Source organism: Nothobranchius furzeri, chromosome 10 (genome assembly GCF_043380555.1).
Source record: "Nothobranchius furzeri strain GRZ-AD chromosome 10, NfurGRZ-RIMD1, whole genome shotgun sequence".
In the NCBI taxonomy this organism is placed as follows: Eukaryota; Metazoa; Chordata; class Actinopteri; order Cyprinodontiformes; family Nothobranchiidae; genus Nothobranchius; species Nothobranchius furzeri.
In genome coordinates this window covers 65,733,130-65,746,586 of record NC_091750.1, presented here as the reverse complement: position 1 = coordinate 65,746,586, position 13,457 = coordinate 65,733,130, and the positions used below count along the sequence as shown (strand labels likewise).

At 43.6% G+C, this 13,457-nt stretch overlaps 1 protein-coding gene across 2 annotated transcripts in view; it reads left to right on the top strand.

Moving 5' to 3' along the window:
- spns2 (SPNS lysolipid transporter 2, sphingosine-1-phosphate) overlaps nt 1-13,457 on the top strand; it is a 75,150-nt gene that overhangs the window by 26,557 nt on the left and 35,136 nt on the right. For both annotated transcript variants that reach the window (XM_054730900.2, XM_054730901.2), the window contains exon 3: nt 12,778-12,914. In XM_054730900.2, coding sequence (XP_054586875.2) covers nt 12,778-12,914 — 137 coding nt within the window. The remainder of the gene's footprint in view (nt 1-12,777; nt 12,915-13,457) is intronic.

Here is a 13,457-nt window from a genome sequence, read left to right as displayed (position 1 = left end):
CCTACTTCAACATTGGCAATGTATAAATGCCGGTGGAGATAATGCTAACCACAGAATGACGCAAGCCCGCGTTACTGCCAACACTAGTCGTGGCTACTGTTAACGCAAGCCCGATCTACTGCTGCCTCCAGCATGAGCTACTGTTAACGCTAGCCTGACCTGATAGCGCTAGCACAAACTATTGTTAACGCTAATAAGGAACTTTTACAAAGGAGTGCTTCCTGGACTCAACACAAGTTGCTTTGAGGTGCTCTTTGGATGGGAAGATGCAGTCGAAAAAACAAGAGACACTCCAAGGCACTCTCAAAGAGAAAAAGGTAAAAAGCCTTTATTGTAATGGTCACAAATGGCCTTTTTAAAACTCCTACGCGTTTCGGCGAATGTAGCCTTCGTCAGGGAGTCAAACCACGTTTTGACTCCCTGACGAAGGCTACATGGTTAGATTTAAAAACCTGAAGAGTTTCCAGTTAAAAGGACTCATTACTTTAAAAAATAGATAAATCATGCTGAACTACTCTGTGGTCTACCCTGTGCACACGTCCATCCAGAAGGTGTTGCAATGATGGAAGGGGCTAAGACACAAAGGTGGAGGAGACTCCAAACACTCCGTGTATTTTTAGAAGCCGGGTGTGTGTGAATGCTGACACTTGGACACACACTTCCCCATCAGGCTCGTCACAGTGACACTTGGTGGTGCCTTTAATGTTGTGACATGGCTACGCCTCGGCTGTCGACATGCACCAACCTGCAGGAAGGATATGCTTACTCCTGGTCCTCTAATTGTGTTTCAAACAGCTGATGGACATTCAGGTGTGAGACTCTGAATTGGACAGCTTCTCCTGCACACACAGAGGGAAAGGTTCAAATCCCAAACAAACTGCAGACAGTGAGCACAATAATGCCGGTACTTGTTACAGCAGTATTCTCGGCTCGTACTGGTGATGCATTTATCTCTAGAGAAGCTCAAACTTGCTTACTTTCATTTGAAAAACTGCTTTGCAGAATACTTTCCAGCAATTATATCATACCTTCTTCTATCTAAATCGTGGCCTCCAAAGAAATTTCTATCATCTCATGTCCTCATAAGCAGCTGAATATGTTATTTTTAATGGAAAATTAAAAGATCAAATGGAGCATTTGGCACCCGGATGCAGAGCCTTGCAGGTGGTCTCTTCACGGAAATCCTGTATTTCAGCACAGCCTCAGTGAATATCAATCACTGCTCGTGAGCTCCACAAGCATGGAGCTGTGAATCTTAAGGGGTGAGTCATCCTGAGAGCCATTGTTGCGTTCAAAGCGAGTGCTGGACGTCCAGCGTGTTCCCAGCATCTAAACGCATCTGCACCCCGATCAACAGTTTCATTGATATCAAGTGACTTTTCTAATCCATGATGTTGACCTATAACGAGATTTAGATGTAAGTTACTTTTGTTGCTACAAGTTCATAAGGTGGCATCAATAATAATATAATTATAATATTAGTCATTTAGCAGCAGAGTCATCATGTCTCTCTCCTATGGTCACACTTTCTTATGGTATTGCATAAGAATTGACCTTCTGTTTGCAGTTAAAAAAATACTGAAAAATATGCAAATTATAGCTGACTTTTGTTTTAAAAAATAAAGATGGAAAAAGAAATGTTCACATAATCAAAGTGATAAAACTGTGCTGCTGTCATGTATCACAGCCGTAATCAGGAGGATGAGGAGATTTTGAAATCTGAATGGCTAAAGGTCCCTGCTCTACTTGTCACGTTGCGGAGTAGTTGGAGGGGGACCATGTGTGGTGGAGCTGACCAGGAGGCAAAAAGGCAGGCATGGATAAAGAAAAAATGATTTAACGGTAGATCGGGAACGAACAGCACGAGACAACGATGGCAAACAAACCACAATGATCTGACACAGGACATACGAGACGGGAGGTATAAATACACTGGGGAAAATCAGGAACACATGGGCATGTTAACAAGGGGCAGGTGAAACCAATAGGGACTAATCAAGGGCAGGGGCAGATCGTGACTCTACTTCCCTATCTGGAAGGAGCTGAAAGCCATGCTTTGTACCGCACACACAAATAACGTTTTTGCGCTAACGTGCAAGTAATGTTTTTGTTATGTTCCTGCTCAGACACACATTCTAAATGCTAGATTATCTATCTAGTCATCATCTGGTTCTGCAGGAGCTGCTAATCATTCGTTTCAATCAAATCTGCAGAAATCAGCGATGGTATCACATTGCTGCTAACGCTACAACAAGTTATAACAAAAGTCTGATGTAGTGTTAAGCCGGGCGTACACTGTGCGACTTTTTCACTTTTTTGAGCCGATTTTCCAGTCGTGCGAGAAGCCACGACATCGGGGCGAGTTTTGCGCCGAGCGGTCGTGTAGTGTACAGGGGGTTACGAGAGGCGATTAACACCACGTGACCAGCCGCCGATCAGCAGTCGTGAGGTCGCAGGGACTTCTGGTGTGTTTAATATTTCGCTCGTCCCTCGTGAAGGTATCGCACTGTTGAAGCGGCGCTGCGAGCAGCTGCGACCCAAAAAGTATCAGAACCGCTCACGGCGCATGCGCGCGCAATCCTGCATCAACGCCGGCCGGTCGCTCGCTATTTCCCTAATAACACACGCTGTTCGTTTTTGTTTCTACACGTTTTTTTACTCACAAAGATTGTCAAGAAAGCGTGTTTGTCGTGTTCATGTCAAATTAAACTGATCATAAAACACAGATTCACTTTCTTTATTTCGTTTTCCTCATCCAACCCCCATAAATCCCTGTGTGTCCTCCTGCAGCACTCCCGAAGGACAACAGGCAAGACAAAAAAGTCTGACGTGTTGTGTAAAAACTGCAATTTTTAGCACATTTTAGGGCCGACGTGTTGCTACCAGACGTACAGTGTGAGCAGTCAGGTCGCATGCGAGAATTGGGTCGTACAGTGTGAGCACACGACTCGTGAGATCTGCTCTGCGAGGAAGTCGTACAGTTTGAGCTGAAGCTGAACGCTGCGAGTGAAAAAGTCGCACAGTGTACGCCCGGCTTAAGGTTGAACGCAATGTTAATCACTTTGTTCCAATACACTAAGGATAAATCCCTTTTCATCCCCCCCAAACCTCTTCCACAGTTAGCTCACAGACTGACATTAATTCAATGCAGGTCCAGTTAGCATTCACTCTACAGTAGGTTTGTATGCGAAACGCATGTGTGTCACGCTGCAGTGCAGGCTGGGAACTGACGTGCGTTGTTGAATGACAACTCCCTCTTGGCATATTCAACTCAATTGGTCAGCGCTCTAGGCTAACGTAAATCATAAGTTTTGCAGTAGAGTCCAGGGGAGGGATTTAAGCACTATGTGACATTTTAAAAGATTACCTATTTTATGTCACTGGCTCAGATTTAAGTAGTTACTTTAGAGTTTCAAACAGCGTACCCCAGCTTTAATCTGTGGTTTCTATGCTTTCATATCGGGGTATCCAAAACTTCCAAACAAGAGCCAAAATCATCAAGCTAAAAGTCCTCACAGGCCTCAAATTATTATTATTTTTTTATTTTTTATTTAAATTTTTTTTATTTTATGGTTATTTTTCCTCAAAGGGCATAAAATGGGCATGTTAGAAAAAATCTGCACATGCTTAATAAGTGTCAATTTACATCAACAGCTTGCTGGAGACACAGCATTTGACCATTCTGGGAGTTCATTTGGGGGCCGAGGGCTAAAAATGGCCCCCAGGCAACACCTTGGACACGCCTGCTTTAACCTCTGATTGGTTTATTGTGGACAGAAAGAAAGTTTGTTGTATTCGGTCTATCATTCTGTCTGCCTCTTGTTTAGTTTGCTCTCAGCGAGTGAGCAACAAAGGTGTGGTTACTATGGTTACCCTAATGAGCCACTGACAGCAGCATTACCGTTTCTTTTAATGTTGGTTCTCCTTACACTTCCTACACAGTAAAGTATAGGAGTCTTTTTTTACCTCTTCCTGGAAAAGCTGATAAGGTGACAGCGGCTCAGTTAACCTGCTTTGTTAGAACAACAGCAACATAAATGCCCAACTTCCATGTTTCCACTTTATCTGTGAATGTATCTGTTCAAAGAGTTCTCCGAACGCCTTTGTCCCTTTTGTTGGAATGTGTCTTATTATGGTAATTTACCCGCTCACAGGCTGTGGGAAACACGCGCAGCGTCTCGCCTGGAATTTAAAGAACATCCGAGCAGAACAGGTTTGGCACTCCCACCTGGGGTGAATGTGAAACTGAAAATGGATTTTTATGTTTGGCATCTGTCCGTTGAGCAGAAAAAATGGATCTGAGGAAAAGATGATCAACCTAACCTTTAAATTAGAAATCTTTCTTTTTCATGACACCATCGAAGACGTTCCCTGTGATCGGATATTTGTGCTTCAACACAATTTCCTCTGTATTTATTTTTGTGTGGAGACAAGGTAGAGAAGAGAGGGATGTTTTTGTTTGTCGGACCAACTGAGAGGAAAATGTTACATAATCCTGACAATAAAGGCAGGATGTCAGGCAGTGCTGATATTCAGTGACTTGTTTAAGTCCAGCAAACATTTGAGTCACTTCCTTCAGAGGTAGACGACAAACTACAACAAAATCGGAAACTCCTTCTTGCCCTTTTCTGGACTCATAACAGTGACGTGTCCAGGCTTTTCAAAATGGGGTGGCCCAGGTGAGATTTATGCATGGGTGGCACCTATAGGTTTTTTTTAAGGAAGGGGATGTCAACCCTCACAAAATTATTCATCTTTTGTGGACAATGTAAAGTAATTTTAAACAGAGCCCAGTAGGGTGGCAGCTAGGGTGACCAACAAGATTTCAAGGGTGGCACATGCTCCTCCTCGACACTCCCTGGACACGCCCCTGATTGATCAATTTAGAAATTATCTGGGTTTTTTTTTAGACGTAATGATGAGCTGATTTTCATCTCCAACATTAAACACTACCAAGTTAGAGCCTAAAATCAGATTTTAATGAGGCTTGCACAAATAAAAACCAGTTAGTGCTGAAAGAAAAAAAAGATGGTTGCTATTAACACGATGCCTGCAGAGTAAATCTACAGAGAGCAGCTTTGAGTCATCAAGGCTTTCCTCTGTGTGTATTTAAGATTAGCTTCCATGTTGAGAGATTACCACGTCCTGCGTCGATCTCACAAACACACTTTTGTGGCGATGTGTGGCTAAAATATTAAGGAACAAGACAGATGACAGTTGGTGATCAGCTGAGGGATGTGACACCTATGTTTCATTATCCGTTTATTGTAAGTCATCATAAACTGGTCTGACAGCCTTTCCTCCCCATAGGTTGGTTTTTCTTGTTGACATAAAAAAATAATAGTAATAAATACAAAATGTAGCTTTAAAATCAAGAATTTGTTCAAACATGATAGGTTTTATAGAATGAACGGTCTGCTTAAGGTCAAAGGTCAGACATTTTCCATCAGGATTTTCTGCTGAAGATCATATTTAATGGTGCTATTAATAACAGGAAGTGATTCAAAAGTAAGACATCAGCCCCGAACCATCATGCCACCACCACCATGCTTGATAGTTGGTGTGTAGCTTTTGCTGAATGCCAAAACAAATGAGGGTTGTCTGTTGTTGTGGCTCTACAACCTCTGGTCACTTTGCTTCCTTTGAACTGCAGCTGGTTAAAGTCGGGCGTAAGGACCCGTTCTACTGTGCTGTGGTCTATCGTCCACCTGCTCCAAACAGTTCTTTCCTTCAGGAGTTTTGTGACTTCCTATCCTCCACTGTGAAGCTGTCCAGACTGGTGATTGTGGGTGACTTTAACACCCACGTTGATGATCCCTCTGATCACTTTGCCATGAATTTCTCCAGACTTATGGACTCCTTCAGCTTTACCCAGCATGTTTCTGGCCCCACACACACCAGGGGACACACACTAGACCTTGTTTTTACCCTGAGTCTAAATGCTGACAGTGTTTGTCCTGAGGACGTTTATATTTCAGATCACCATTGCATTTTCTTTAACTTGTAAGTTTCTGCGTCCCCACCTCCTGCTCGCCGCATGGTTAGTTCTCGTTTTCTTAATGAGAGTACAGCTAGCAATTTTTCTGCTGCTTTTGATCCACCCTGTTCTTCTGATAATGACCCAGATTCCTTAACTTCTCAGTTTAACGAGCACTGCCTCTCCATTCTGGACAACATCTGTCCTGTCAGAACCAGATCAGTTCCTGCAGTGAACCCTACTCCCTGGTTTACTGACAGCCTTCGCAGCCTGAAGCGCCAATGCAGAAAAATTGAGCATTTGTGGAAGAAAACCCATCTCCACGTTCATCTGCTGCACCTAAAGGATCTTCTGACATCCTTTAACTCTGCAGTCAGAGACGGCAGGGTTTCCCATTTCTCCAACCTGGAGTCCCAGATCAAAGGGAACCCCAAGGTGCTGTTTAACATCATCAGCAGCATTGTCTCTCCTGCCTCTCCTACAGCCTCCATCCACTCTGTTGCAGACTGTGAGAACTTTCTGTCTTTCTTTGTGGACAAAGTCAATAAGGTTAGATCTAGCATCTCTCCTTCAGCCTTATCGCTGCCTCTCCCGACTCCAACCAGGCCCATCATCCTACATATGCTTTGCTCCTGTTTCTTTGCCTGAGTTAACCAAACTAGTTAACTCTATGAAGACCTCTGCATGCCCCCTCGACATCTTATCCTCATCTTTGTTTAAAAGTGCTTTTCAGTCCATCGGTCCCAGCGTGCTCTCTATAATTAATGCTTCTCTGGTCTCTGGTCAGGTCCCTGCTTACTTTAAGAACGCTGTAATCCACCCGCTTCTTAAAAAACCGAGTCTCGACCCCTCTCTCCATAGCAGCTTCAGACCCATCTCTAAACTTCCGTTCATCTCCAAGATCTTGGAAAAGGTTGTGGCTAAACAACTCACAGCTGCTCTTGATGAACATAACATCTATGGTAGCTTCCAGTCAGGTTTTCGTAGAGCTCATTCTACTGAAACAGCTCTTCTTAGGGTCTCTAATGACCTTCTGATCCACAGTGATTCAGGGGACTGTTCTGTTCTGGTCCTGTTGGACCTGACTGCAGCCTTTGACACTGTTGACCATCATCTGCTACTGGAGAGGCTGAGAGACTGGGTAGGCCGATCAGGAACTGCTCTGGAGTGGTTATCCTCTTATCTCTCTGAGCGCTCCTTTTCTGTGGCCGTCTCCAAGTTTAGGTCCTCCACCACCTCCCTTACCCATGGTGTCCCACAAGGTTCTGTGCTGGGGCCTCTACTCTTCCTCCTCTATCTGCTTCCTCTTCAGCACATCCTAAGCTCATTCAATGGAATCTCCTACCATCTTTATGCAGATGACATCCAACTGTACATCTCCTTTAAGCCCCATGAGATGTCTAAGCTGCAGCTGTTACACACCTGCTTAGACTCTATCAAAACCTGGATGGCTGGGAGCTTTCTACAGCTGAATGAAAATAAGACTGAGATCCTCATCTGTGGCCCAGACAAGCTGGTTCCCAAAGTCAGAGACTCGCTTGGTCAGCTTGCTTCTCACACCAAACCCTCTGTCAGGAATCTTGGCATGACCTTTGACCCAGCTCTCACCCTGGATTCTCATGTCAGTTCTCTTGTTCGCTCTTCCTTCTTCCATATCAGGAACATTGCTAAGCTGAGTCCCATTCTGTCCCACTCTGAACTTGAGACAGTTATCCACACCTTCATCGCCTCACGCTTAGACTACTGTAACTCTCTTTTCACGTGTCGTAGCAGAACCTCCCTGAACCGTCTACAGGTGGTTCAGAATGCCTGTGCTCGGCTTCTGACCAAGTCCTCCAAACACACCCACATCACCCCGCTTCTCCTCCAGCTTCACTGGCTGCCAGTCAACGTCAGGGTTCATTTCAAGATCCTGGTTCTGGTCTATAGGGCCTTACATGGACACGCACCATCTTACATTGGTGATCTTCTTAGTCCCTACACCCCCAGCAGGTCCCTGAGGTCCAGTGACCAAAGCCTACTGGTTGTTCAGCACCAGGCTAAAGACCAGAGGTGACAGATCATTTGCTGCTGTGGCCCCCAGACTCTGGAACTCTCTCCCCTTGAGCCTGAGATCAGTGGACTCAGTGGTCTCCCTTAAAAAGGAGCTGAAGACTCACTTGTTCAAGCTGGCTTTAGAAATGATACTTTCTTCTTCTTCATCTTCTTGTGATGTCTTACTGTCTTGTTTTTCTTTGTCCTTTCTACATACATTTATAAGGACTTAGGAGATTAATTTCCCTGATAGACATCATTCCTTGAATCCTGCTGTAAATGTGCGTCTTTTTAGCTTTTAAACGTAATCATTTAGAATGATTCACAGCAGAGCATTCAAAAATACAGGCTGGAAGGTTCTAATTTGTTGTAATTAAATGGAAGTGTGAGAGAGATTTAAGCCCTCGGTGCTGACTGACAAGAGAACATTAACCTTCTTATTGTGATGAGACGTTTCCTGGATGAACTCCCTTAGAATCCTGTCATGATGACATCATGCATTCGGTGTCAGTCAGGGCAGAAAAACTAAAAATAAATGACACGTGCTTACATCTCCATGCAGGTTAAATGATTTTATGACTCAGATAAGGATTCCAACCTGAGATCAAGGACTTTTTTTAGATTCATAACTTTGAATTTGTTCCATGCAGGAAGTGTTTTATGAGAAATAAAGCAGAAACAGTATTTCAAAAGAAAAAAATTTCTGTTTAGCTTAAAGGTGCGGTTCACTAAAACATCTTTTTTTATGATTATTTCTGATCATAATCAGTCACTCTGAGTTTTTCATGCAGGCTGAACATAAAAATAGTCTCCTACGCCTATCTCCTGAGTCTCCTACACCTATCTCCTGCATTAGCTTCTGATAGAAAATAGACGGTGAAACTCTAGGACTAGAAAATCCTGACAGATCTACGTCAATACACTGTCACTTAACATTCATGGACTCACCCATCTTGACTCACGACGGGGAAGGCTGTTGCTCTCAGCAGAGAACGTATTGGCTAACAGAAGCTAACCGTTAGCATCAGCACCTCAACCACGCGGCAGAAGCTCCTTCAGGCTTGTATTATTTGTGGAGATAAAACATCAACATCGCAGAGCAAGCAGAGTCAGTGGTAGAATCGTGTTGCTGTTAAGCTTGGTTTATGCTTGACGCATTCACTTTCCGCTTGGTGATGCGGCTCGCGGCTGGAACGCGCTTCACAACTCGCAGCATTTATGGTTCATGCGGCTTGTCTCTGCGGTGAGCCAATATTCTCCCAAACTGTAGGGGGCAGCATGGAGCTCTACAGCATGCACCCAACACTACACCATAGTAGAAGTAGAAATTACTGTTTACAACATGGCATTTCAATATTTTTTAACAGCGTCCTCGTCTTTTCCGACAGTGCGAGCTATTTCTCTCCAAGAATTATTAACAACATGTTGATCACGGTGATCTCTGAGAGCTGAATCATACAAATGTCTGTATTTACGAACCTCTGCCATACTAGTTCTTGCCGGTCCGCCATGTTTTTCCGCGTCCGACCATCTGCGTGGTTAGAAAATTTCCTAGGTGCGCGTTGCGGAAATTTTGGGCCTTGTGGGGGCGCGGTGGAGGGGCGTGGTTGTTAAAATGACGCAATTTCGCTGCGCGGAGCCGTGAGTACCTCGCGGACGCGTCAAGCATAAACCAACCTTTAGTCAGTCTGAGGCAAGATGTGCAAATATCAGGAAATAAGACTCCAGATCCTGCCGTGCTAGGCTCTCCTCTGACGTGGTAGACTTGTCCCTGCTGATCCAAGTGTTTCTGGGCTTTTTTTGCCCCGAGTTCGGCTTCCTACCAGAGACCACTACAAAATTATTGATTAAACAATGTTCCACACCTTTAAAATAAATAATAAAAATTGTTGTTGCATTTTGAGTGAAACAAGTTTCTTAAGTGTGACTCTTATTATTTCAAATTTATAAATAATAATTAGGACCTCCCACTGAAGGTTTCTGCTAATTGCGCTTGCATAGTGACAATAAAGTTTCACTATCTTGGCTTCATCCGCTCATCACACCAAAGACGAATGCACATAATGCAAAGAACAAAGTCAGTTTGTCTGCTCAGAGCACCGGGGGCACTGCGTGGACATCTACGTGACTTTACTAGCAAGTGTTGATGTTGTTAAAAGATGATAATGAGTCTCAGGAGGACCGAACAGCAAATTAACCGATAATCTGAAAGAAAATGCAGAAATGGGAACGTTCAGCCTTAAAATAGATCACTTCTGTATAAAAACCGTGACGTGACTGTACCCTTTTTAAACCCTTGTGAACCAGCTGCTGGTGGATGATTGTGGACCTCGCCCTCATCCTTATCTCCAGCGTGTGCTGCAGCATCCCCCTTCATACATGGAGAGTGCAGCAACGAGAGAGGAGTGATCCAAAGTCATCTTGTGCAAACATGAACCTCTTTAATAAATAATTCACAAATTTTAGACCGACATTTGTAAATGCAGTTTGATTAAACTTTTTAATAGATTTTCTTCCCTGAAAACAACCTAAGATGGGCTTTAATGTCCAAAATATTATAAAATAACAAGAATTATTGTCTTGAATCAAAGAGACTTGGTTTTATTCTACATTTATTACATTTTTAAACTTTATTTATATACATTTTTTGTTGTTTTCATTAAAAAACTATTTATTTATTTTTCATGATTCTGAAGTCTGATCAATCCCACGTAGGTGGAATGGTGGCGCAGTGGTTAGCACTGTTGCCTCACAGCAAGAAGGATGCAGGTTCGAAACTCGGCTGTGGCCTTTCTGCGTGGAGTTGCGTGTTCTCCCCATGCATGCGTGGGTTTCCTCCGGGTACTCCGGTTTCCCCCACAGATCACAACATGCCCTATAGGTTATAAATTGTACGTCGCTTTGGATAAAATCATCTGCCAAATAAATAAACATAAACAAGGCCCTCCAGAAAGCTCAGGTCTCAGGAACATAAAAGAATTATTTTTGATTGTACGATCTTGTTGTAAAATCTATTTAAATCTATTTTCAGAGCTTGTGTTTTAATAAGAAATGCTTTACTTTCTTCTGTTTTTGTTTTTCAGGATTTCATATATTATAATTCAAGCTATTTATTATGAAATAAAAGCTAAAAAAGTGAAAAGTGGAATCTAGACTTTAAAGATAAATAGATTTGATAAACAATGTGGAGTAACAAAGTTATCACTGTAGCTCAAGAGGGATTAGGACCAAAGTGGAACATTTTGTTTTAAAATAACTTTAATAAATCATTATTATTCGTGCAATCTCTGTTTTATAAAGCTTTACTCCATCACCGATGCTGATTTGGTTGACATAGCAGAAATATGATGACATCCTGATGGAAGAAACCCACCAGAAATGCTAAATGCAGCTAGCTGCTAACTCCTGCAACAGCGTTACATAAAAAGATTTGACATCACGTTAAATAACTCAACAGGACATCTCCTTCTTTTTCATTGTGTCATAGAAGAATATCACGTTTTAACTACAGTTGGGCTATAATCTGATTATTGTCCCTTATCCTGCGGCCTCGGCAGCAGTGGGACTGCGATGCCTGAATCTTATATAACACCGCCCCACCTAATCTGTATGTTTATGCTGATGATGTGTCAGAACACTCCCGCCTGCTCCCAGAGCTCACCTCAGCGCTGTCAGGGGCAGCATCTCTGCCCTCTCTTTGCTGCATTCCAAACACAAAACACTGCTGCAGAGCATTAAATATCCAGAGATGTTAGGACACTCGTTGACTAATAGCCCGAACAGCGAGGCGTAGCTGTCTGGTGACCAGTGAGACTTTTGGGGGGAGTATTTTAGATCACTTGTGTTCTTTTCACTGAGACAGGCGTTCAGTTAGAAGAAATCAGCACAGAGGGATTGTTTACGTCCATCCAGGTCTTCTCTCTGGATGGGTGCTGCTGTGGGATGAAGCGCCTTGAGGTGCTTTGGATCTGGGTGGTGTTATAATTCCAGCTGTGCTCCATTAAACCCTTACACGTTGTGATCGTCATCCCCCTCGTCTATTTAGCGTGATCTGATTACACCAGCAGCTTATTTTTGCCACTTCTTCCCTCCCTGACTGGCTGAAGGACTATGGTGCTCTTCACACAGAAGCTTTATTCACTCCCCTCTTGTTTATTAGATCCTCAGCAGATGCTCTACTTAAAATGCTCTTGGGCAAAGTTACTTGTAATAATTGTAGGTGAAATGTAATGATGTGATCCTTTTCAGCTGATGGACTCGTCCTCTGGCCGTCCTCCTCTGTGTCTCAGGCTGTTGTCTTGCGCCGGATCTGGATCCAGGAATCTGAGCTTATCCAGCAAGGATTCAACAGAAAAATCATTTATCCATCATGTCATCTTTATTTTGGAAAATGTTTTGAGCTCTTTAAACTTTAGCTCAGTGTCTGTGGAACTGACTGAATCATTTCTGTTGGCTGTGGAGGCCATCTTGAATTGGGTTGGGTCCAAAAGTTAAATCAGTTGTACATGAACATCCCATAATTATGTTCTGAGAGTTTCATCCAAATATAACTAGTGATGTGTGAAATATTTTGTTAATGAACGCACACGCACACACACACACGCACACGCACACACACACACGCACACGCACACACACACACACACACACACACACACACACACACACACACACGCGCACTGCAGCATGAAAAATGACTCATCAATAACGATGGTCTGTTTTCAGGACTGAAACCATGGTGACATGTTTCTTCTTTTCTTCCACAGTCTTCATCTGTAGCTTTATGGTGGCAGCTCCCATCTTCGGTTACCTTGGCGACCGCTTTAACAGAAAGGTCATCTTGAGCTGTGGCATTTTCTTCTGGTCCATTATCACCCTGTTGAGCTCGTTCATCCCAAGTGAGGTAAGTCACAGCAGCTCAGGACATTACCCCCCCCCCCCCCCCCCCCCCCCCCACACACACACACACACCCCTGACAGTGGCGAGTTGATTAGTTAGTTAGGACCTGGATATGCTCCACGTTAAAGCTGGTGAAATGAAATGACACGCTAGTTAGATTGGACCTTTGTTCTTTGGCTGCTGAGATAGACGGAGCATAATCTTCTAATGAAGGCTTCGCGGTCATCTCAATTACTGCAGTAGAAGATAAGAGTTTCCCATAAACACTCCGATTTATACTTGATACCTCTAAAGCCTCTGTGTGCTCGCTGGGGGGGGGGGGGGGGGGGGGGTTGGCTAAAATGAGCAATAATGTTATTGTGAGCGATTTTTGGGGAAGGTGGATCCAGCTGACAGCAGAAAACCCACTGGAAGGTGGGGAGGGGGTAATAAACATATCTGAAGAACAATCCCAGAGACTGAGAAACCGGGGTGACTCCTGGAATGGACAGGAGGCATTAAAATATGTGGTTAAATTTATGCAGCAGCCAGCATGACGATGGAGTC